The sequence below is a fragment of the Vicia villosa genome, unplaced genomic scaffold (assembly GCF_029867415.1).
Source record: "Vicia villosa cultivar HV-30 ecotype Madison, WI unplaced genomic scaffold, Vvil1.0 ctg.000883F_1_1, whole genome shotgun sequence".
Lineage (NCBI taxonomy): Eukaryota > Viridiplantae > Streptophyta > Magnoliopsida > Fabales > Fabaceae > Vicia > Vicia villosa.
The window spans coordinates 236238-262531 of NW_026705398.1; the positions used below are offsets into that span (position 1 = coordinate 236238).

At 34.0% G+C, this 26294-nt stretch overlaps 1 protein-coding gene across 1 annotated transcript; it reads left to right on the forward strand.

The window, feature by feature from the left end:
• The first annotated feature begins 9956 nt into the window (after positions 1-9956).
• LOC131631933 (ethylene-responsive transcription factor ERF017-like) lies at positions 9957-11086 on the forward strand. The gene has a single exon (XM_058902693.1). It carries the CDS (start codon positions 10093-10095, stop codon positions 10720-10722), a length of 630 nt encoding a protein of 209 aa, XP_058758676.1. The 5' UTR covers positions 9957-10092; the 3' UTR covers positions 10723-11086.
• Positions 11087-26294: the final 15208 nt, after the last annotated feature.

The window sequence follows — 26294 nt, forward strand, 5'->3', positions numbered from 1 at the left end:
AGTGACAATCTGACATAATGTCATGACATGTTTAAAGACATTGAATCTTCACAGTCAAACAAGGAAATTTGAATTGAAGTTTATCTACACATCAGCGGTCGGTGTAAAGTTCATTCAATGACTATGCATGCACTGGTAATTCAAGATAACTCCTATCAGAAAAACAGTCAAAAACTGCTTTGGAAAGAGTAAAAGCTTTTGGAACTGTTTCCTAATTAACCATTGGACAAGACCAAAGACCTTCGTTATTTCCTATAATCTCCATTTGCTATATAATAGCATCTTCGTGAATTACATAAATCAAACTCTCTCAAAATGTCGTTCGTGTGCGTTCTTGTGAGTCGAGTCTGGGTTTGGTATTATGATAGGTTGTTGTACCAAAACCATCTCAGAAAAAGAAAAACACGGACTAGGGATGTTGATGGTCTCTACCATGGGTTTTTCTGAAATAACAACAAAGATGTTCCACTATATACAACCTTCAGTATATGAATCATTTTCGTTGTGATTTGTGATCTCAGTTATAAACACAAATTGTGATTTGTGTTCTGAGTTACAAGGAATAATGGCAAGAATCCAGTCTTGGTTCTCTTGAGAACTCGAGCTAGGAGTGGATTTCTTGACACAGACAACAAGTATCTCCCAGGATTAATTGTTATATCCAATTGCAATATATGACATATTATCGGTCTTTGTCATATTATGGCTAAAAAGGGGGAGAGATACAGATGCTGATTTTTCTACTGAAAGCAAACATGACCAAGTCCTTGTTGTCTAAATTGCTGCTGATTATTACAAGAATAGTTTTAGCCAAAATAAGCCAAAGGGGGAGATTGTTGATGCTCTGTCTTTCCTGTATTATTGTCTAATGTTTGGCTAAAACATATAATAGCAGCAAATGGTCATAATGTGAATTTAGAAAGTTTATAAAGAACAAAACAGGTACAAGCAAGATGTTAGATGGAATGTCATGACATCAACTCATGACATCGCGCCTGCAGAACTGGAAGAAAGATTCAGTTTGTACTTAACAGATACAGAATATTCTATGTGAATATTATGTAATCCTATGTGGCGCACATTTAAAGGTCAAAAGAATAATTGAAGAATCAAATCATAAGATTGAAGATTCGGGAGAATCAGATCAGAAGATTGAAGATTCAGCAGTTTCTAATTTAGGAAACTCAGGATTAAAAGATCGTATTTGTAGCAGAATATTTTCTGCATATTTGTAACAACCAGAGTGCTGCGATTTGTAAGCCCAAGTCCAATTGGGATCAGGTTATAAATAGGAAACTTTGTAACCTAGTTTAGTAAGCTAGCCAGCTTTTAGAAAGATGTAATCATTAGGGTTAGCCGTGTAGGTTTACCTTCCGGTTTGTGGGAAGGTCACTGATTTGTCCTTCTCAAAACCTGTAGGTTAGAGAAGTGATTGTCCTCACTCGAAACCTGTAGGTAAGAGTTGAGTATTGTAAGCTTGATTGAAGCTGTGAAGCAGATCAAGTATGTGTCCATTGTTAATTGTGTAAATAGTTGTTGCAGGGTAGTAACAGTTAGGTATCACCAGGGAGTGAGCAGAGGTTTTCTTATCTTGGATGGAGTTCTGAGATAGAGATTGCATTGGGTAGTGACTAGGTAAACCAGAGGTTGTTTATCTGTAAACCAGGGGTTGCTTATATAAAATAGTACTACTGATAGTGGAATCTTCTTCCTGGTTTGGTAGCCCCCAGAGTAGGTTTGTTAGAACCGAACTTGGTTAACAATTAAATGTGTTATTTATCTTCTGCATTATTTGTCCAGTTATGAATGTTATGACTTTGTCTATAACATCAGGTTTAGAAGTGTTACTTGTTCCTATACAAAACCATGTAAAATTATAATCTGGTTATGTATGCTGAACATGTGTGATCCCAGGTCTCATTGACTCTTTCCTAAGAGTAATCAAATAATGAGGGATCCTTATATTCTGCTTGTGCTACATTAATAACAGATCTGATGTCTTGACATCAGAATTGACATCCGAGTCTGTCATACCAGAATTTTCAATAAGGGTTTGTATGATGATAGGTTATAGTGGGGAATTGATTCTATGCTTTAATATCCATGTTTGTGTGAGAATTGAAATCTTGATGTTGTTACTGAATGTTGAAATTGACGAGTGATTTGTTGAGTATTTGATGAGATTGATATGTGTTCTATTCCCGGATATCTATTTGATGCTAATGTTACACTTGAGAAATTGTGACTTAAAATAAGGTTTTGATGTTTGGGAATGGGGTTTTTGGGATTTTTGATGTTGAATCTTGTATGCAGTAAAAATATGGGATTTTGGGGTTCTGTAACAGTGGGAACTGGTTCCCAGTTTGGGGGAACCGAGTTCCCGGATGATCTGTTGCCTAAAAATTGCATTTTAGTGGATGGGAACCGGTTCCCAGTTTGTAGGAACCGGGTTCCACTGAGTGAAATTGAATATTTTGTTTGAAACTTCAAAGAGCCATATCTTTTTACTCGGGTGTCCATTTGACGCGCCGTTTGGACTGTTAGAAGCTAAAATAAATTCCTATCTTATAAAAATTGATTGAGAACCATTATAAAATTATTTAATATAAATTATACTTGTTGTACGTATTTGATTTGTATGAGTTGATAATGATGTTGTATGTTGGATGCAATTGGTTGTACGTATTCGACCCGTATGAGCTGATAATGATGCCTTGTGACGAATTTACAATGAATATGCTCTTATTAAGGAATATAATTAATTGTGTCATGATATTAATTGATTTGTGTGCTATGAGGTTTGTTGTTATTATGATTAATTGATGTTTGAGTGTTGTGTTGACCAAGATGCTTATGAGGTTTGTATAGTTGGAAATGATTATACTTTGATATAACATGATGTATGCTCTTTACGAGGAATAGAAGTTGTTATGACGGGGATGATTATATGATGATACTTGTATGATGATGATTATGTGCCGAAGAATGTGTGTTATATGAAACAAGTGATATTAAGCATGCCTTAATGCACATACATGTTATGTGAAATAAGTGTTGTAATGATGATTTGTGTAATTGAGATGATGATATGATGTTGATGAATACATGAATTGATGATGTTACAATGATGTGTGTAATATGAAGTTTGCGATGAGGTATGAATAAGACGATGTATTGACGTTGTTACGATGATGAAGAGATGGCCTATATTGGTGTTTATTGAAGGCTTATGCCTTGTGGTTGCATAGTTATTGCATTGTTGTTGTTTTGAACGGTTACGATGTCGCACTGTCGAGTCGCATAACATAGCATATATTAATGATGGCCTGAAAATGGCAAACATGATGGTCAATATTGGCAATTTTTATGAGATGGAGGTAATGCTCAACACGATGGCCTATATTGGCGAGTTTTTGAGACGGAGCCAATGCTCAACATGATGGCCTGTATTGGCGATTGGTACCACATGCATATGCATAGTATTGAGTCACATATTGAGTTGCATTCTAGTCGTTGTGATGATGAAGTCTTTGCCATGATGTGTGAATGACATAGTTGCGAATTTGAATTCATTGTTATGATTGGTTGATAACATTGTTGTTGTGATCTAAGTTGCATTGAGTTGAGAAGTGGTGAATTGCATATGATCTTATATATTTCTATAATTATTATCATATGTTCCTTCATACTGTTTGATATCTCACCCCTTCTGTTTAAATGTTACCTCTACGTGGGTAACGTGCAAGTGATCCGCAATAGGCGAGGTTAGACGTCGTGCGTGTCGAGTCGGTGTCATGCTCTGATACGTAACACTTGGGGGGGATGAATTCTTATTTGTTTTGATTATTTAATTTTTGTTTTATGTTGAAGATTTTGAGAGTAGTGTAGCTCTCTTTTATGTGAATAGTCATTGGAATTTTTTTTGATTAAATATGATGTTGAATAGCTATATTTCGTTTTCCGCTGTAATAATAAAGAAGTTGATTTTCTTGAAGGATTATAATGATGAGGTTGTCGGTTCATCCGAAGTGTGTTATGTATCCATGTTTTATAAACTTGAGCATATGTGTTTTTAATGTTGATGGCGAAGTAGCATCCTATTCTTGATGTTTTGTATTGAAATTTTGAATTACTATGATTTATTTTATCAAATAAAATAGCGATGGGGAATAGGGTGTTACAATATGTTTGTGGGCAACTGTGTTAAGAGTATCCTCACGTTCGAGGGACTTAACCATGTAATCATAAGGCAACAAGAGAGGTTACCATAAAGGTGAGTGAGTGCAAGTGTGTTGATTCAGATATTTTATCTTTGATTATTGGTTAGCTATGCACAATTTTATCTTGCCATACAATCCTATTAACATACATCTAACAGTTAATAACGGTTTATAAGGTGCGGGAAGTACAAGAAGATAAGAAACTAGAAGATAAGAAATCATAATGGCGGAGGTTGATGGTGGAAAGTACAAGGTGAGAAATGAGAAGTTAAGAAACCAGAGCATAAGGAAGGAAGGAATAACATATGCGCAAGTCACAAAGAATGCAACAACATACCAACTCAGAGACAAGAATCAAAAGAGGAGCAATGAATATCAAAACGAAAGAAAAAAGGAAAGCTCGAGGATGTCATTAATGGTTAGCGAAGAAGAGATGGCATGGGCAAGGAAAGGTTTCATCGGATGTGTTCATAAAATAGAAGATATAGATGAACTCCAACAAAAATGCGTTGAAGAAGGTTTATTGACCATCAAGATTATCCCCATGGGAGGCGAAAAAGTCTTCATAAACGTTGATGAAGACGAAGACTTTAAAGAGCTGTTAAAGGAATCACAAGATTTTTTCCAAAAGTGGTTCAGCGCGATAAGGGAATGGAAATCTAACGATACAGGAGGCGCACACTATATTTGGTGTAGAGTGTATGGGGTCCCAATTCATGCTTGGAGGAGGAAAATATTTGCAACACTGACAACAATCTTTGGCAGAATCATTAAGCTTGATAGGGCAACCAAAAACATGGAAAGACTTGATGTGGCTCGAGTATACGTTCGTACTCGATAGAGGACTCATCTTCAATACAAACAATCAGCTACAACAACTGCACCTCGCAACTTCAACCGATCCACATCATCACCAATGCTGCCATCCGAGTCTCACAATTACATTCTCCAACTACAAACATCCTCGATCCACATCTGCAGATCCTTCAACGTTGCAATCGAGCTTCAACGCAACAATACATGCAGCATCATCACGACTTCATCAACAAACCTTCAACACGATCTGCACAACATAACAACAATATCCATCGTCATCATCAGACATCACTGATTGATGCATTCATGTAACGCCCGGAAAAATAATTATTTGCTTAATTTAGTCATTTGTGATGTTTATTGAATTTTTTCGCGTTTTGGAACGATTTAGTCGGTATTAGTTCGGGATAGCGGATCGATATTTAATAGAAAATTTTAATATTTTTTGTATTAGAAATATCAATGAGTTAATATTTAGCGTTTTGAGAGTTTTCTGAGTATATGAAATTTTATCGTTGAAGTCGAAATTGTTTTATTAAGTCGGTATATTAAAATGATCGGATTTTATTTCAATGGAATTTAAGCGGGAGTATTATTTTTACATTAAGTGTAGAAATGATATTGAGCTTAAATAACAGTATCGCGAAGTAATAATGGGTATATTTTAGTAGGCCCATTTGTGTGGTTAAGTGACTAAGAATAGTCTTATTTTGAAAATAGAAGTAGAGGAGTAAAATAGTGTTATCAGAACACAAAGAGGAAAAAGTAAGGTTTTGTGAAGAGGAGAAGAAGGAGACCAAAGTGTTGCTCACAAGTGCCATTTGCCCAAACTTCCATTGATTTTTCTTAGAGCTGCACTCAATCCAAGATAAGGGGAGATTCTTACTACCTAAATGGGAATATGATGGATTGTATGTGGGTTTAGGGTATAGATTGGTCATTGTGTTATGTTAATTTTGTTTCTGTCACTGTTTGAAATTGATGTTGCTGTTCATTGAAATTGGAAATTCTGTGAATAAAGTAAATAAGAATGGAAGATGGTGGGTAGGTGAGCATTGTCGGTCGACACATGTTGCAAGGGGCGGTCGGCACACTCATTAGGCAATACATTTGCGTTTTTCTTCCAGCTACTTGCTATGTGCTATTTCCATGAGGTGATGTAACTTGTTTTCACTTCTGTTTCGTGTTGTTCCCATTTTGTATTCTATTATTTTGTTTTACTTTGCTATGTGCCCTATTTTGTTCCATATGGTTCACTAGTACTTAAGGAATATATATATATATATATATATATATATATATATATATATATATATATATATATAATGGTATATATAATGAAAAGGGAATATAATTATGAAATAGAATATAATCACAATTAGAAATTGAATTGAGACACCCAATATGTAAACTAGTACTTAAGCTATATATAATAGTTTACTAGTACTGTTTTTGTTTTCCAGCTAGCGCAATATGTTCTATGACCTTGTTTTCATTGTTGTTTCACATGCTCTGTTTGGCTTCTATGCTCATACTATTACTTGAGCTATACATATATATAATGGCATATTAAAATGGATATGAACTGCAAATTGTGAGATGAAAAATAGAAACATTAGGATACTAGAAGATTGGAAAATAGAATAGAAAAATAGTTGAATTGGAATTAATATAGTGTGATATTAATTGGTTGATTAAATTAATAGTTAAATTAAATTCAATAAGTCTATTTGATTGGAAAATACTCGGACTTTGATCAATTATTCGGTTTATCGGTAAATTACGGTATTTTGAGAATTTGACTGTAACTGTGTTTTGGTTGAATATTTAAGTTGAGAATAATATATTGGTATGCCAATGATATTGTTTTGATAATTAACATTATTTCTAATTGAGTTAGATGATAATTCGAAGTCAATTCGGTTTACTTGATATATTGGTATATTTATTTTGCGAATTGACCGAAAATGATAGTTTTGGTTTGGATGCTTTTGTTGCGAATAATGTTGTGATTGCCGACATTATTATTATTATTATTATTATTATTATTATTATTATTATTATGCATTTTTCTGTGGGTAGCCTTATGGTATGAATCCTAGGGAATTTTGATACTGCAAATATGTTGCTATGAAGTTGATAATCTCGTTGTTAAGTTGTGTTGTGAGCCTTTGGCTAAAGTCGAGCGGTGTGATTGTTGATATGTGACTGTTGTTGTTATGTCGTTGTCGAGTTGTGGTTGTTGTATGTTGTCGCATAACATAGCATAACATAAAGTTGGCCTGGATTGGCAATGTTCTAAGTTTTAGCTAATGCTCATTAAAGTTGGCCTGGATTGACACGTTCTAAGTTGAAGGCTTTTCCTTATGCCTCAGAATTACTGGCAATGTTCTAAGTTGGGAGTTTTACTCTAATGGTACCACATGCATATGCACAGTTGAGTCGCATTTGAGTCGTTGTCAGTTTTTGTTGGTTGAAGTTGTTGTTTAAGCATTGTGATGCTTATATGTTGACTTGTTGAAGATGCTTATATGTTGATATCATGACTATTCGTTGAGGACGTTATTTGTGTTGTTTTATATTGATGTTGTGTGAAGCGGTGATTCATTTATATTCTCTACCTAATATATGGTTTATCATGATCCTATTTATATAGTTTGGTATCTCACCCTTTCTGTTTGAATGTTGCCTCTACGTGGGTAACATGCAGGTAACCTAGATGAGTAGCTGTTTCCGCTTATAGTCGAGTCTTGGTGTCATTTGCTCTGATACGTAGCACTCGGGGGAAAATGAACACTTACCTTATGTTGTCTTTGATTTATTGAAACTTACGTTGTATTTGAGGATTTTGTTTGTATGGTTTCTTTTTATGATTCAAAAGATGCTATGTCTTATTTGATGAATCATTGTGAATCTGATGCATGTTTATTCAGAAGTTAAGATTATGTTATGAAGTGTGTGTTTGTGAGTTATGTTCATTCCAATCCTGAAAGTGTTATGTATTGGTTTAAAAAGCATAACACGTGTATGTTTATGTTGAATATGTGACATTCTGATTATGTTGAGAATTTCTATACTCTGATATTTTCCGCATAAATGCTTGGGGTAAAATTGGGGTGTTACAATTCACATCAACGTTCAACGAACCTGCAAATCGTATCAAGCAACTCAACACAACATCATCTTCATCTCATCAACGATCACATATCGCTCAACTTCGATCCGCATCGCATCATCATCATCGCAGTGAATAGGGAAGGCGTTTGTTTTCATAGGAGAAGGATGAATGAATTCTGGAAGCAGAGAGATTTGGTTTGAGAGAAAAGTTAGACAGAGGGAGCAATGATGCGGAGGGGGTTCGAGTGGTGATGTGGAGGGGGTGAGGAGGTGAAGCGGTTTCGGCGGCTGGTAGAAGAAGAAGAAAGAAATTATGATTTCGGGATTTAGAATTTTTGTTTAGTAAGGGGAAGGATTTCACATCAGTGGAATAAAAGGCCCGATGTAAAGGCCAGATATAACAAAATTTCATCTATTTACCAAATTGCCACCGTGTTTTATTTTTTATCAATGGACTTTTTACATCGGTACAAATTTAGGTCCGATGTGAAATCCTTTATAACAAAATTTCATTTTATTTACCAAACTGCCACTGTGTTATATTTTTCTTTAAATCAAATATTTTTTACATCATTGCAAATAAATGTCTGATGTAAAATTCTTTCACAAATATTTTTCACATTATATATCTTGAAACCTGATGAAAATCCTTTAACCAAATGTCTTATTTTTAGTAGTGTATCTTCAATTGCTTTTACTTTATTTTCTTTACAAGTTTATAACATTACTTTAAAGAATCACGTAGATCAAACCAACTTTTCAATAAGAACATGAATGTAGTCGAAGTGTTCTTCATCATCAAGAATAAAATTTGAAATTTAAAGCACATTTCCTAGGATCAATCTAGTCGATCATGCGAGTAATCAAAGATTATTGTTTTTGGAAGACTAACACTCGTTTACTAATTTTCACGATAAATATATATAAACAGGGCTCCCGACTGAGGAATAAGTAAGACATGTTTTCATATTGAGCTCATGCGTATCCTTATCGTGCTGCTCAAATTCCTAAAAAAAATTCAATCATCTTCTCAAATTGACATTTGCAATTGCGACTTCACCGAATTTTCTTCTGGGAAATAGTCCTAACCTGTTTTATATATATATATATATATATATATATATATATATATATATATATATATATGTATATATATATGTATATATATATTGATATATATATATTGATATATATATATATATATATATATATATATATATATATATATATATATATATATATATATATATATATATATATATATATATATATATATATATATATATATATATATATATATATATATATATATATATATATATATATATATATAGAGTCAAAGTGCCAACAAATATTTGTCTAAAAAACTTTGGATTAAATAATGATAATAATATATAATTTGAAACATTTCTAGTTCATCATTAATTTTTCATTTGCTTCCGGGCCTTTTCCAAATATGACTAATAAAATTTATATAATTTAGTGAAAAGTGAGAGTGATCCAACTTTGTCGTTTTCCTTATATAAAGCCAAATGCACATGCCATCACAATCAACCCCTTTCACTTTATATAGATATGTTCACGTGGATTATTATTATATAATAAAAATTACAACACATGGTCCAAATCTTTCCATTCTTGTCTCCATGGCCGCGTAGTGAACTTCTTCACTTCTCTCCTTATCTTACACACGCTTTGAACTGCGTTGACCATTCATAATTAGTCAATTTTCACCACTCGCTTCACTTATGCACCTATATATATTCAGCCGCAAAACTCTTCTCTCAAAACATCATTCGACAACAGAGATCATATTCCTCTTGATTAAAACTCCTTTCGTTTCAAACAACACAATAATAACACAAAATCATAACAACATTTGTGATTACATTTTAAGTGTTTCTATACTTTCTTTCTTAGAGACCATAAGAAGGTGAACATGGTGAAAACAAATGTGGAGAAACCTGCGGCGGAACGAAGTGATACATTGTTCCGAGGAGTGAGGAAGAGGAAGTGGGGAAAATATGTGTCGGAAATTAGATTACCAAACAGCCGTCAAAGAATATGGTTAGGCTCTTATGACTCCGCTGATAAAGCGGCGCGTGCATTTGACGCGGCGACATTCTGCTTACGTGGCAGTGGTGCTAGGTTTAATTTCCCGAGTAATATTCCGGATATTGCGGGTGGAAGTTCCATGACCCATTCTGAGATTCAAGCAGCTGCCGCCCGTTTTGCCAATTCGGTGGCCTGTAATGAGTATTCGGGTCGACCCGATAATACTCCAGATCAAACACCATCTTCCTCCGTGGAAACACCAATCACACCATTGTTGCCTATGGAGATGCCATCTCCTGCTCTCTCGGATGTTACAGTTCAAACGGAGAGTGATATATCAGATAACGAGTTGTTTAGAGATTTGTTTTCAGACACCGGATCGGGTTACACAATGTTTCCTGGGTTTGATGATTTTTGTGGCGATTTCTACGTGCCGGAGTTCTCAAATTTTGATTATGAACAAGAGAACATGGATGGGTTGATAATTCAAGAATCATTTTTATGGAGTTTCTAAATATTTTCATACGGGACGGATTGTATTGACTTTTAACAGGATTTGAAACCTGGTTTGGTGGGTCAGTTTATTTTTTATAGGATCAAGTGCTACACAAATATTCTTGATAAAATTTTTGCCGAGACATTTCGATTTTGATTTTTGTGGATATAAACCTTGCAACAATGTAAAATGATCTAATGATAAGATTTTTTTTCCCTACATAGTATTTATCATTTTGATGTCAATGTTTTACCAATTACTACGATGTCAAACTGGTATAATCATGGTCCAACTCGTTGAACTCCGGTTTTATCAGATGATAAATAAATGACTAGTAAAATTTTAAACTTAATATTAAATTTTATAAATAATTCATTCAAATAAAAATCAATACACTCATAAAATATTACACAATTTCAATGACATATAAATAAAATCATAACAGATAAAAGTCTATTTTCATAAAGGATTAAATATAAAATACCCTTGACCCCCTATGAAATATTAAAATTCTATGTAAGCTTCTCAAATTAACAAGTTTCTTCGTAAAAATATATATTTTTTAATTTATTATTTAAATTCAGTGTTTAATAAATTATATGTTTTGATAGAGAATTAAAAAAAAATTACAGGAGGAGATCAAAAAAATATCTATCATATAAGAAAATTATGTATTGTGAAAATTACTCATGTATTTTACTGCTTTCTCATGACAAAATATTGATTTGAAAAGAAAAGTTATTGTTGCTGTTTTTTTTTTTTATGAACTGCAGACAAGCAACTTTTTTTAGTGTCTATGACTGACTTAAACAAAAGTAGATGGAAAAATGACAAAAATAGTGGTGTGAATCACGTGAAATAGTTAAATAGGTGTGATGCAAGCTATTATTTTTTTGCACCACACATCATTTCTCTATTAATTATCTGGTATGAAGATATAGACCTGCTTTATGTTTACTAAGTTTTAGGCTATCCATTACAAATTTAAAGTCAATACAAACACAACTATATACATGTATTTCTCACTCTATAAATTATGATATAATTTTGAATTATCTCAATACTGTCAATGAATACAATATCATTTAAACAAAAATAATATTTTTTCAATTATAAATTGATGTTTATATAATCACGACTAAGACTAATGTGAAGTGACAATTAATTAGTTTAATGATTTACTATTTTTCTTTATCTATAATATAAGAAAAGTTACTGTTCTGAATTTCACCAAAATACCCTTTGATTAACTTAGTCTAATTTAATAATTTTGGGGCAAAAATTGTCTTTAGCTACATCTATATCATTTTCGGTGGCCCAACATCAACAAATATCACCTTTAATTTAATATCCATTTGCAAATAATTACTTTTTACTTTTTGGCAGACCTCTTTTCCCTCTTCACGATATAATCTAAAAACCCCTTTATCTTCTCTTCTCTAATTTGTTCTTGAAACCCTAAGTTTTTCTGCCAAAAGCCTGTTGTGATCTACAAACATGAACAAATTCACACGCTACCCTTTGTCTTATTTTGCTTCACACATAACCCTACCATTGTCTCACCAACAAATACCTCCATCTCTCTCCATAACAAATACCTTCATCTCTTCTCCATCTCTCTCCACAACAAATATCTGCAGCTCTAAATTGACTATGGCAAGACCTTATGCAAATCTGCAAGGTTCTGAACACACAGGCTGGTTTTCCAAACACACTCAACCTCACTTCTCTCTCACCTTAACCCTCCTCTCTCTGTGAATCTATTTGCCGCAGACTGGTGAATCAACTAATAATGGTCAAGCAAATGTTGATGATGATATGCATATATCTTCTTAGGTAATTCATACTAACATAATGTCTTTTATTGTTTAAATTTAAACAGAAATATAGAATGCATAAGCGACTTATATTGCCAAAGCAAGAAGACTTGAAATGTCTATATCAAAGAGATCCAATGAAAAGGGGTTATTGTTTTCAAAGGCCAATTATGCCTGGTCCTCCATCGTATTATTTTAACCATACCCTTCCTCCAACTCCTTTATATCCTATGTGGTGACAATATGGAAGTCAAATGGTCGGCATGCCTATTTGGGGCCCTTCCGGTTATCCTGTTTGGCAGCCTACAGAAAAGTTGGCACTGACAACCATTTCCAGGAGTAATATATTTCTTCTGAACTGATGAAGGATACAAGATTTTATGTTCCAATTAGTAATAGGAACCTTTTTTTGTGGCTTATGTAGAAATTATTATGGTTATAGTTATGCTTATAATTTTTGACATATTATCACTTGATGTTGCAGTTGCATTTAGATACTTGGGGAAGCCCTGTGTTACCACCGCCACCTCAAGCTCAATGCTTTTCCTACACTCAAGTAAGTATCATCAAATTGAAGATCTCAACTTTATCTTTTTTGCATTCATGGTTAATTCTTGATTATGTTGATAGAAATTCAGTGATCAATTGAGGTCAGAATTGACTCAGTGATTATGTTGTAATAAATGTCTCTGAATTGACTCAGAATGCATGGCATGAAATAAATCATGTCTTTGCTTCACATATTACCAATTTTGAATTTATTTTTGTTAATAAAACATAAAAACTTACTGGTATAGTTATAATATTATGATTTCCTGTAACATATTTTTAAGGAATTGATGACTTAAATCAAACACAATGACATTTTATTTTTGTCTTCTTCCAATCTCTTTGTTGATTCTTTCCTTCCTTAATTTTCACTCTCTTGGTTAGAGAGACATATATACGATATATTTGCGTTATTATTGAGATGTTTTCATATGATATATCCTTTCATTTTATTATGAATAATTACTAATAGAGATAGTCATAAAATAGCCTAATTCATTACATGTTATATTCTTCCCTTTTATTTTATCCATTTGCATCAAAGCATAAGAATAAAATTATATTAACAATTCAATTTAAATTTAATAATAAATTACCTTTAAATACAAAAAAGCTAAAATTTAATTTTGTAATAGTATATTACTATATATTTGAAACAAAATTTAATATACTTATGAAAAATATCATATGTTTCTATCATACAAATGATTTAAATTCAAATTTAACCAAAAAAAAAAGTCCTATAAGTTGTTCATGCATCATATTGGATTATAAGTTGTTCATGTTAGAACAAGATTTATTCTGATCAATATTCTTAGTTTTGATGATAACAAGGATATGAATTTTGTGTGAGATAATGTGGTACTCTAATACATTGCAATTTCCCTTTCAGGAAATATATAAAGAGTATGCACAAATCAGCGCTCAGAAGCTTTGTCTCAGAAGGTTCAGCATGCAACATCAGAACATGGTCTGGCAAGACATCAGAAGATGGTCAAGGCAGAATCAGAACATGGGTCTATGAAAGCATCAGAAGAACTTGAGATCAGAAGCAGAAGCACTGAAGTTCTCATGGTATCACGCTCAGAAGCACTTCAAGGTCAGAAGACAAGAAGATGCTTTGCACCAAGCTGTTTGACTCTGATGATATTCAAACGTTGTATTCACAAACATCAGATCAGAAGAAAGTACAGGTGGCAGGCTACGCTGACTGACAAAAGGAACGTTGGAAGCTATTAAAGGCAACGTCAGTAGACACAGCGTGAACAAGGCTCGAGGTAGTTAACAAAAGCGTGAAACATTAAATGCAATGCTGTACGGAATACGCAAAGCATTAAATGCTCTCAACAGTCATCTTCTCAAGCGCCTATAAGTATGAAGTTCTGATGAGAAGCAAGGTTACCAACTCTAACCAATACTGAACGAACTTATTCTGAAAAACTTGCTGAAACGCTGTTCAACTCAAAGCTCAGAAACTTCATCTTCATCAAAGCTCACTACATTGCTGTTGTAATATATTAGTGAGATTAAGCTTAAACTTTAAGAGAAATATCACTGTTGTGATTATAGCTTTTCAGAAGCATTTGTAATACTCTTAGAATTGATTACATTAATTTGTAAGTAACTAGAGTGATCAAGTGTTGATCAGAATACTCTAGGAAGTCTTAGCTTGTGTCTAAGCAGTTGTATTTAGAGTGATCACGTGGTGGTCAGGATACTCTAAGAAAGTCTTAGCTTGTGTCTAAGCATTTGTTCCTAGAGTGATCAGGTTGTGATCAGGATACTCTAGAAGACTTAGTCGTGGGCTAAGTGGAAAACCATTGTAATCTGTTGCGATTAGTGGATTAAATCCTCAGGTGAGGTAAATCACTCAGTGGGGGTGGACTGGAGTAGTTTAGTTAACAACGAACCAGGATAAAAATAACCGTGCAATTTGTTTTTATCGTTCAAGTTTTTAAGACTACACTTATTCAAACCCCCCCTTTCTAAATGTTTTTCTATCCTTCAATTGGTATCAGAGTCTGGTTCTAAGGTGCAAGCACTTAACCGTGTTTAGAAAAGATTCAGGAAGAGAAAAACGCTTCAGTAAAAGATGGCTGGTGAAATTCAAACATCTACATCTACATTTGGCTCTGCTGAGCAATACTACAATGGTAATGGTAACAATGGTTACACTAGACCACCAATATTCGATGGTGAAAACTTTGAATATTGGAAAGATAAATTAGAAAGTTACTTTCTTGGTCTGGATGCTGATCTATGGGATCTTCTGTTGGATGGTTACAAACATCCTGTTAAAGCTACTGGTGTAAGGCTCACGAGAAGCGAAATGACTGATGATCAAAAGAAAGATTTCAAAAATCATCACAAATGCAGGACTGTTTTGCTGAATGCTATCTCTCATGCTGAGTATGAGAAGATATCTAACAGGGAAACGGCCCATGACATTTATGAGTCCTTGAAAATGACTCATGAAGGAAATGCTCAAGTTAAGGAGACCAAAGCTCTTGCACTAATCCAGAAGTACGAAGCCTTCAAGATGGAGGTTGATGAAGACATTGAGAAGATGTTTTCAAGATTTCAAACTCTGACTGCTGGATTAAGAGTTCTGGACAAAGGCTACACCAAGGCTGATCATGTAAAGAAGATCATCAGAAGTTTGCCCAGAAGATGGGGCCCAATGGTGACTGCATTCAAGATTGCGAAGAATCTGAATGAAGTTTCTTTGGAAGAGCTGATCAGTGCCCTGAGGAGTCATGAGATTGAACTTGACGCAAATGAACCTCAGAAGAAAGGTAAGTCTATTGCATTAAAATCTAATGTTAAAAAATGCACTAACGCTTTTCAGGCTAGAGAAGAAGATCCTGAAGAATCAGAATCTGAAGAAGAAGATGAACTGTCCATGATCTCCAGAAGGGTAAACCAACTCTGGAAGAGCAAGCAAAGGAAGTTCAGAGGCTTCAGAAGTTCAAAGAGATTTGAACGAGGAGAATCTTCTGGTGACAGAAGATCTGACAAGAAGAAGGTTGTCTGCTATGAGTGCAATGAGCCTGGACATTACAAGAACGAGTGTCCAAAACTTCAGAAGGAAAATCCCAAGAAGAAGTTTCATAAGAAGAAAGGTCTTATGGCAACCTGGGATGAGTCAGATGATGAATCAGACTCTGAAGATGAGCAGGCAAATCTGGCACTGATGGCCACAATGAATGACGAATCAGAATCTACATCAGAATCAGATTCTGAAGAGGTATTTTCTGAACTGTCTAGAGAAGAGTTAGTTTCCAGTCTAACAGAACTTCTGGAACTCAGGTCTCAGATTAGTATCAAATACAAGAAGCTGAAAAAGCTATTTGAATTTGAAACTAAGAAGCTTGAAGTGGAGAATTCTGAACTAAAGGAAAAAATTTTAATTTTATCCAAAAATAATGGATCTCCTTCTGGTTCTGAAAAATCTACTCCAAGTCTGAACAATATTCTGAAAGAATATGACTTAAGTTTCAGAAAGTTTTTATCTAGAAGTATTGGCAGAAGTCAACTTGCTTCTATGATATATGCTGTGTCAGGAAACAAAAGAGCTGGCATTGGTTATGAGGGTGAAATCCCATACAAGCTTGAATCTGTGGATGATATGAAAATATCATACAAGCCTCTGTATAACCAATTTAAATTTGGCCACTCCCATGATATTAAGCACACTTCACATGCTCAAAGTTTTCACATAACACACACCAAGAAGCATGTGACAAAACCAAAGAAATATCATGGAACCAAGAACTGAAACTATCATTCTGTTCCTTCTATTTCCTATAATGCTAAACCCAAGTTCAATCAGAACTTGAGGAAAACTAACAAGAAAGGACCCAAGAAGATGTGGGTACCTAAGGAACAGATTATTCCTATTGCAGATATCCTTGGCTGCAAAGAAGGAAAAGCACAACATGTCATGGTACCTGGACTCTGGATGCTCGCGACACATGACAGGAAGAAGGTCTATGTTCCAAGACCTGGTGCTTAAATCTGCTGGAGTAGTGAAATTCGGAGGAGATCAGAAGGGCAAAATTATTGGCTCAGGAACTATAAATTCTGGTAACTCTCCTTCTATTTCTAATGTTCTTCTAGTAGATGGATTAGCTCATAACTTATTGTCCATAAGTCAATTAAGGGACAATGGTTACGACATGATCTTTAATCAAAAGTCTTGCAAGGCTGTAAGTCAGAAGGATGACTCAATCCTATTTACAGGCAAGAGAAAGAACAACATTTATAAGACAGATCTTCAGGATCTTAAGAATCAGAAGGTGACTTGTCTTATGCCTGTTTCTGAAGAGCAATGGGTCTGACACAGAAGATTAGGACATGCTAGTTTGAGAAAGATTTCTCAGATTAACAAACTAAATCTGCTCAGAGGACTCCCTAATCTGAAATACAAATCAGATGCTCTTTGTGAAGCATGTCAGAAGGGCAAGTTCTCCAGACCTGCATTCAAGTCTAAGAATGTTGTTTCTTCCTCAAGGCCGTTAGAACTCTTACACATTGATCTGTTTGGCCCAGTCAAAACAGCATCTGTCAGAGGGAAGAAATATGGATTAGTCATCGTTGATGATTATAGCCGCTGGACATGGGTAAAGTTCTTGAAACACAAGGATGAGTCTCATTCAGTGTTCTTTGAATTCTGCACTCAGATTCAATCTGAGAAAGAGTGCAAAATCATAAAGGTCAGAAGTGATCATGGTGGCGAATTTGAGAACAGATTCTTTGAGGAGTTCTTCAAAGAAAATGGTATTGCCCATGATTTCTCTTGCCCTAGAACTCCACAGCAAAATGGGGTTGTAGAGAGAAAGAATAGGACTCTACAAGAAATGGCCAGAACCATGATCAATGAAACCAATATGGCTAAGCATTTCTGGGCAGAAGCAATAAACACTGCATGCTACATTCAGAATAGAATCTCTATCAGACCTATTCTAAATAAAACTCCTTATGAATTGTGGAAGAACAGAAAGCCCAACATTTCATATTTCCATCCTTTTGGATGTGTATGTTTTATTCTGAATACTAAAGATCATCTTGGTAAGTTTGATTCCAAAGCACAAAAATGTTTCCTTCTTGGATATTCTGAACGCTCTAAAGGCTACAGAGTATACAATACTGAAACATTGATTGTAGAAGAATCAATCAATATCAGGTTTGATGATAAGCTTGGTCTTGAAAAACCAAAGCAGTTTGAGAATTTTGCAGATTTTGATATTGATATATCAGAAGTTGAAGAATCAAGAAGCAAAGCTGCAGAAGCTGGCAGTCTCAGAAGCAATGGATCAAAAGATCAAGTTGCTGCATTTTTAGAGAATCTTAGGATTTCTGAAGAACCAACTGTGAGAAGATCACCTAGACTTGCCTCAGCTCATTCAGAAGATGTGATCCTTGGAAAGAAAGATGATCCCATCAGAACAAGGGCATTCCTTAAGAACAATGCAGAATGTCAATTAGGTCTTGTTTCTTTGATCGAGCCAACTTCTGTTGATCAAGCTCTAGAAGATCCAGACTGGATAATTTCCATGCAAGAAGAACTCAATCAGTTTACAAGGAATGATGTATGGGACTTGGTTCCTAGACCAAAAGGATTTAACATCATCGGTACTAAGTGGGTGTTCAGAAACAAGCTAAGTGAGAAAGGTGAAGTGGTAAGAAACAAAGCCAGACTGGTAGCTCAGGGTTAAAGTCAGCAAGAAGGGATTGATTATACAGAAACCTTTGCACCAGTGGCCAGGTTAGAATCTATTCGTCTATTAATTTCTTTTGCCACTCAACACAACATCACTCTTTATCAGATGGATGTTAAGAGTGCCTTCTTAAATGGTTATATAGATGAAGAAGTTTATGTCCACCAACCTCCTGGTTTTGAAGACTCCATGTCTCCAAATCATGTTTTCAAATTAAAGAAATCATTATACGGATTGAAACAAGCTCCCAGAGCTTGGTATGAACGGTTGAGTTCTTTCCTTCTGGAAAATGATTTTACTAGAGGAAAAGTGGACACTACTCTCTTTTGTAAAACATTTAAAAAGGATATTTTAATTTGTCAAATATATGTTGATGATATTATCTTTGGAACATCTAATGCTACACTTGGAAAGGAGTTTGCTGAGTCTATGCAGGCTGAATTTGAAATGAGCATGATGGGAGAACTCAAGTATTTCCTTGGTATTCAAATCAACCAAACTTCCGATGGAACCTATGTCCATCAAACGAAGTATGTGAAAGAACTTCTGAAGAAGTTTAATCTTTCTGAAAGCAAAGAAGCCAAAACTCCTATGCATCCAACATGTGTCCTGGGTAAGGATGAGGTAAGTAAGAAGGTAGATCAGAAGTTGTACAGAGGAATGATTGGATCTCTTCTATATCTAACTGCTTCTAGACCTGACATTCTCTTTAGTGTTTGTTTGTGTGCTCGATTCCAATCAGATCCAAGAGAATCTCATTTAACTGCGGTTAAGAGAATTCTAAGGTATCTGAAAGGTACTACTAATGTTGGTTTAGTTTACAGAAGATCTAAAGATTACAACTTAGTAGGATTCTGTGATGCTGACTATGCTGGAGATAGAATAGAAAGAAAGAGCACTTCTGGAAGTTGTCAATTTCTTGGAAGTCATCTGATCTCATGGTACAGCAAGAAGCAAGCTACTATTGCCCTCTCAACAACAGAAGCAGAATATGTTGATGCTGCTGGTTGTAGCACACAAATGCTCTGGATGAGAAGTCAGCTAGAAGATTATCAGATATATGAGAGTAACATTCCTATTTTCTGTGATAATACTTCTGCTATATGTTTATCTAAGAATCCTATCTTACATTCAAAAGCTAAACATATTGAGATTAAACATCATTTCATAAGGGACTATGTTCAGAAGGGTGTTATATCTTTAAACTTTGTGGATACAGACCATCAATGGGCTGATATCTTTACAAAACCCCTTGCTGAAGATAGGTTTAAGTTCATTATGAAGAATATCAGTATGGATTTATGCCCAGAATGAGAAGATGAGAAAATCTTATGTATGAGTATCTTCTGAAATGAAAATGGATTATTTTTTTTAAGAAGTTCTGATTGAAATCAATTAGAAATTGTGATTCAGTTATTACTAACGTTTCATTGTCTAAGTTGAGTCAGAATCTCTTTAAAAGTAAAACAGCTGTAACTGGCTATTCAGATGGTAAACACGTGTTCACTTTTTCTGGACAAGTGTGCGTGCAGTTGAGGGGACGTCTACTTAGGTAACTGTGCTAATCACTTCTTTTGTCATTATTATCTCTCCTACAGTGGAGGTTCTAGTCTAGACAGGCATGCAGAGTCTCAAGCTTTCATGGCTGAACAAACTAAGAAGACCACAGGGATTCTTGATATGTTAGCGCTAGGGTCTTAGTCTCTAAGTCTTTGTAGTTTTCTTTCCTTGTTGCATCTGCTTTCTGCATACATCTTTTGTAATCCTGCTTGTTGAAATCAATGAAAAGTTTAATTCTGTTTCTTTCCTTTGTCTTTTTCTGCATCTGAATCTTTTATATTCTTTTTGATGTTATGACAAAAAGGGGGAGAAAATATATGATAAATGATATGATTAATATTATCACTTACCGGGTAAAAAGGCTCCACATTTACTAACAGAACTTGCAAAGTTCTATGTTTTTAAGTTGTGATGTTGCAGGAATCGAAGATTCAAGTTCAACATAAGAAGCAACAAGATGAATCAAGCTCTTGGATTCTTGAAGCAAGCTGAGTGCTATGAAGCTTCAGAATCAGAAGCAAGAAGGAAGAATGATCAGATATTCTGATAATAGAACATGATCCAAAGCATTGTCTATTTGCTCTGATACATTTTCTATTGGATCTGATACATTCTATATGGCTTATATGGCTCTGATACATATTATGTGTTCTGATACACATTTTATGTTCTGATTCGTTCATGCTGACTTTTGTTGTTTAGTTTTGTTTTGTAACATTTCAGGATGTAAAGATGCTCTGATGATGCTCTAGTACATTCAACAATGTTCTGATACAATCTAGCATGAAGTAATGATCAGAGAAATTCAAGTTCTGAAGCTGTCCGATGGAAGCAGAAGTCAGAAGCTATGAATGTTCTGAAGATCAAAGAAATTCAAGTTCTGAAGCTGTCCGATGGAAGCAGAAGTCAGAAGCTATGAATGTTCTGAAGATCAAAGAAATTCAAGTTCTGAAGCTGTCCGCTGGAAGCAGAAGTCAGAAGCTGTGAATGTTCTGAGGATCTAAAGAATTTCAATGTTCTGAAGCTGTCCTGTGGAAGCAGAAATCAGAAGTTTTGAATATTCTAAAGATCAAGCACTGTGAACGTCTCTACCGAAATAATCAGAGAAGTCTTTTATTTATAAAATTCTTCTAGTATTAATTTCAGGGGGAGATTATTCATCTCAGGGGGAGATTGTTAATCTCAGGGGGAGACATATTCACATGCTTATGCTATAGCTGTGTAATTTGTCTTTAGCCGTCTGCTCTTTCTGATCGCAAATTCATATCATTTATATATGTTTTTGTCATCATCAAAAAGGGGGAGATTGTTAGAACAAGATTTGTTCTGATCAATATTCTTAGTTTTGATGATAACAAGGATATGAATTTTGTGTGAGATAATGTGGTACTCTAATACATTGCAATTTCCCTTTCAGGAAATATATAAAGAGTATGCACAAATCAGTGCTCAGAAGCTTTGTCTCAGAAGGTTCAGCATGCAACATCAGAACATGGTCTGGCAAGACATCAGAAGATGGTCAAGGCAGAAACAGAACATGGGTCTATGAAAGCATCAGAAGAACTTGAGATCAGAAGCAAAAGCACTGAAGTTCTCATGGTATCACGCTCAGAAGCACTTCAAGGTCAGAAGACAAGAAGATTCTTTGCACCAAGCTGTTTGACTCTGATGATATTCAAACGTTGTATTCACAAACATCAGATCAGAAGAAAGTACAGGTGGCAGGCTACGCTGACTGACAAAAGGAACGTTGGAAGCTATTAAAGGCAACGTCAGTAGACACAGCGTGAACAAGGCTCGAGGTAGTTGACAAAAGCGTGAAACATTAAATGCAATGCTGTACGGAATATGCAAAGCATTAAATGCTCTCAACGGTCATCTTCTCAAGCGCCTATAAGTATGAAGTTCTGATGAGAAGCAAGGTTACCAACTCTAACCAATACTGAACGAACTTATTCTGAAAAACTTGCTGAAACGCTGTTCAACTCAAAGCTCAGAAACTTCATCTTCATCAAAGCTCACTACATTGCTGTTGTAATATATTAGTGAGATTAAGCTTAAACTTTAAGAGAAATATCACTGTTGTGATTATAGCTTTTCAGAAGCATTTGTAATACTCTTAAAATTGATTACATTAATTTGTAAGTAACTAGAGTGATCAAGTGTTGATCAGAATACTCTAGGAAGTTTTAGCTTGTGTCTAAGCAGTTGTATTTAGAGTGATCACGTGGTGGTCAGGATATCTAAGAAAGTCTTAGCTTGTGTCTAAGCATTTGTTCCTAGAGTGATCAGGTTGTGATTAGGATACTCTAGAAGACTTAGTCGTGGGCTAAGTGGAAAACCATTGTAATCTGTTGCGATTAGTGGATTAAATCCTCAGATGAGGTAAATCACTCCGTGGGGGTGGACTGGAGTAGTTTAGTTAACAACGAACCAGGATAAAAATAACCGTGCAATTTGTTTTTATCGTTCAAGTTTTTAAGACTACACTTATTCAAACCCCCCCTTTCTAAGTGTTTTTCTATCCTTCAGTTCATGCATCATATTGGATGTTAAAAAATAATAGAAGTAATGAGATTTCTCAATTGTTTCAATTATTATAACTTACTAAGTATTTATTTATTTTTTTCTTTTCAAAACCGTCACTTTTACAATCTATTTAAAAATCAGTTACATTTCATCAATATTATAATGAATTTTATTTTTAATTAATGCTTTTATTGTTTAATTCCAACACATAAATTTATCTTAATAATAAATCAAAATATTGAACATTAACGAGACCATGAAGTAACAGATTCAAATATTGAATATTAACAGAACATGAAGTAATAGATTCAAATATTGAATATTAACAGAACATGAAGTAACAGATTCAAATATTGAATATTAACAGAACATGAAGTAACGGATCGAAATATTGAATATTAACGGGAATATGAAGTTACTGATCAAAATATTGAATGTTAATGGGAATATTAAGTTACTGATCAAAATTGATTTATTATCTATTTTAAAAAAATTTCATCTTATTTTTATAATATTAACGAAAACATGAAGTTATTGATCAAAATATTTAATATTAACGAATATATTAAATTACTGATCAAAATATTGAATATTAGCGGGAATATGAAGTTATTGATCAAAATATTGAATATTAACGGAAACATGAAGTTACTAATCAAAATATTTAATAATAACATAAACATAAAATTACAGATCAAAATATTGAATAATAACGGGAACATGAAGTTAGTGATAAAAATATTGAATAATAATAGAACAACTTTACTATTGGTTTAAATATTTTTGACAATAATTCCAAAACAAAAATAATATATTGATTCAAATATTATTTTCTTAATTACTTTTTATTTTTACTATTTAATTTTTTTAATATTATTATTTTTCTAACTTTTCTTCTAAATCAAATTTTTTTATTAATACCTTTTATTTTGCTCATTCCAAATACGCAAAATCGACGGGTTCTAAATCAATATTAACGTGAACATGAAATTACTAATTGAAATATTGAATATTAACGGGAACACGAAGTTACTAATCAATATATTGAATAATAACGGAAACATGAATTTACTAATAACGGGAACATGAAGTTACTGATCAAAATATTGAATATTAACAAGAACTTGAAGTTACTGATCAAAATATTAATATTAACGGAAACATGAAATTATTAATAAAAAAATTTAATATTAACATGAACATGAAGTTACTGATAAAAATATTTTATCCTCACAACAAAATAAAATGAACCCATGTTTGGTCATGTTCTTATTTAGACTTCGGTTATATGGGCCTTTCAATAAATAGCTCATTCATTTTATGGGTTATAATCTATACATTTTCTTTACATATATTATTTCTCAATGGAACCATACATCCTTAGATGTAGTATTCAATCTAAAACAATATAAACTTTATTTTCTTAATTAATTTTTATTTTCAATATTCAATTTTTTTAATATTGATGTTTTTATAAATTTTCCCATTTTAATTCAAATTTAATCTTTTACTAATACTACCTTTTATTTTTCTCAATCCCAAATACGCGAAAACGACGGGTACCCGTACGAACGCACGGGTATCACACTAGTTTTTCTTTATATTTTAAAAATATTTCTCTTTATTTTCTTAAAGTAGTAATATATAAGAATATTAGTTTATATATATATATATATATATATATATATATATATATATATATATATATATATATAGATATAAGGAGAGATATTCTTACTACAAGAGTAAGTTATTATAACTTACTTCATATCTTTATCATAATTCTTTTTGATCTAATGGTTAAAAATAATAAGTAATTAAATGTGGAGAGAGAAAACTATTACTTATTATTTTTAACCATTAGATCGGGAAGAATTAATGGTCGTGATGTGGATCAGTAAGTTATATATATATATATATATATATATATATATATATATATATATATATATATATATATATATATATATATATATATATATATATACCGAAAAAATGTATTGTTGATAGAAATATTGTAATGTCCTATTTATTCCCTTTTAGAATAAATGGAAATAACATTAGTTGAGATAGAACTAAATGGCAAATTGGACAATTGGACCTAGTTGGAGGGCATTATAGTCTTAGTGCACTTAATTAGAGTAAGGAGTTGTTTGGCTAAGGCAATTCCTCTTCATTGTGAACAAAAACAGATTTTGTGGGAGGAAGGATTGAAAACGTGATATAGAAGAGGAAGAGAAGTGAAGGAAAGCCACTCCAAGAACTTCAATCCTTGCATGTTCAAGAATCTGTCCCAAAGCTCCGATTTTCGTCCAAATCTCCCTTGCTCCAGCTCTACTTCGTTCATCTAAGGTGAGTCCATAGATAGAAAATGGGGTTTTGACTCTTTTGGGGATTTTTGGGGTTTAAGGGTTTTGAGAGATTATGCTTAAATCCTTGCTAATAACATGTTTCGATGCTGTTTATTGCTTGTTCATACTGTATGTTGGCTGGATATACCTTTAATTCGTGCATGCAGGTGATTTCAAGGGGTTAAAGTACCCCAGGACAGAACTGATGAGTTCTGCGTTTTTCTGTATCTGCTATGGTCCGCTAAGCGGGCTAAGGCCGCTAAGCGGATGCTGAGCATTTTTCCAGAAATTCACGGTTCCGCTGAGCGGACCCAGTCTGTCCGCTGAGCGGAGGATGCTGTTTGTGAAGAAAAATAAAAATCGCAAGCCCGCTAAGCGGACGTGAGACCGCTAAGCGGGGAAACAGTTGAGGTTCGCCCCTGGAAAGCCCGCTTGCAGGCCGCTAAGCGGCCAGTGCTGGGCAGAATTATATTTTTCCTTCCCCTGAGGGCAGTTTCGGATTCTAATCGTAATCGGACCCCTCCTTAATTATTAATATGCATATGAATGTCTGAAGAGTGGTGTTTTATGACACACATTACCGATGATTCCATTCAATTGTTTATGTGGAATATTATACATAATGTTGGATAAGTTTATTCCATAAATCCTTGTCTATTCAATTGTGATTGATTTTGAATACCTTGATGAGATAAGTATGGATCTATTTTAATGTCCAATGTTTTGGTTAAACATTCGGACTGGTTTGTATTATGACCATACACTTGATGTGTGTACGTATGCTTGAATCGAAGTGGCCGGGGGCTAGGTTGGGATATACCTCTTACTATGATGTAAGGTATTATCCTGGATCATGTGGTCCGTGGAATAGTCCGATGTTATGATCAGAGGTCGCGCACCTGAGCTACCGTTGTAGTGTGCTCCTGAGTGCCGTGAGGGGCTTATATTCATTGACGTTGACACACTTGCGTGCTCGGTATGGTGGGGTTATGTGGCCATGTAGGCTATTACATAATGATTGTAACTCACCTCTAGTAAAGTCATGTAGACTAATACTAGGCTTT

What these genes read in the sequence shown, in the direction of transcription:
- LOC131631933 (XM_058902693.1), top strand. Translation starts at nt 10,093, where the DNA reads ATGGTGAAAACAAATGTGGAGAAACCTGCGGCGGAACGAAGTGATACA.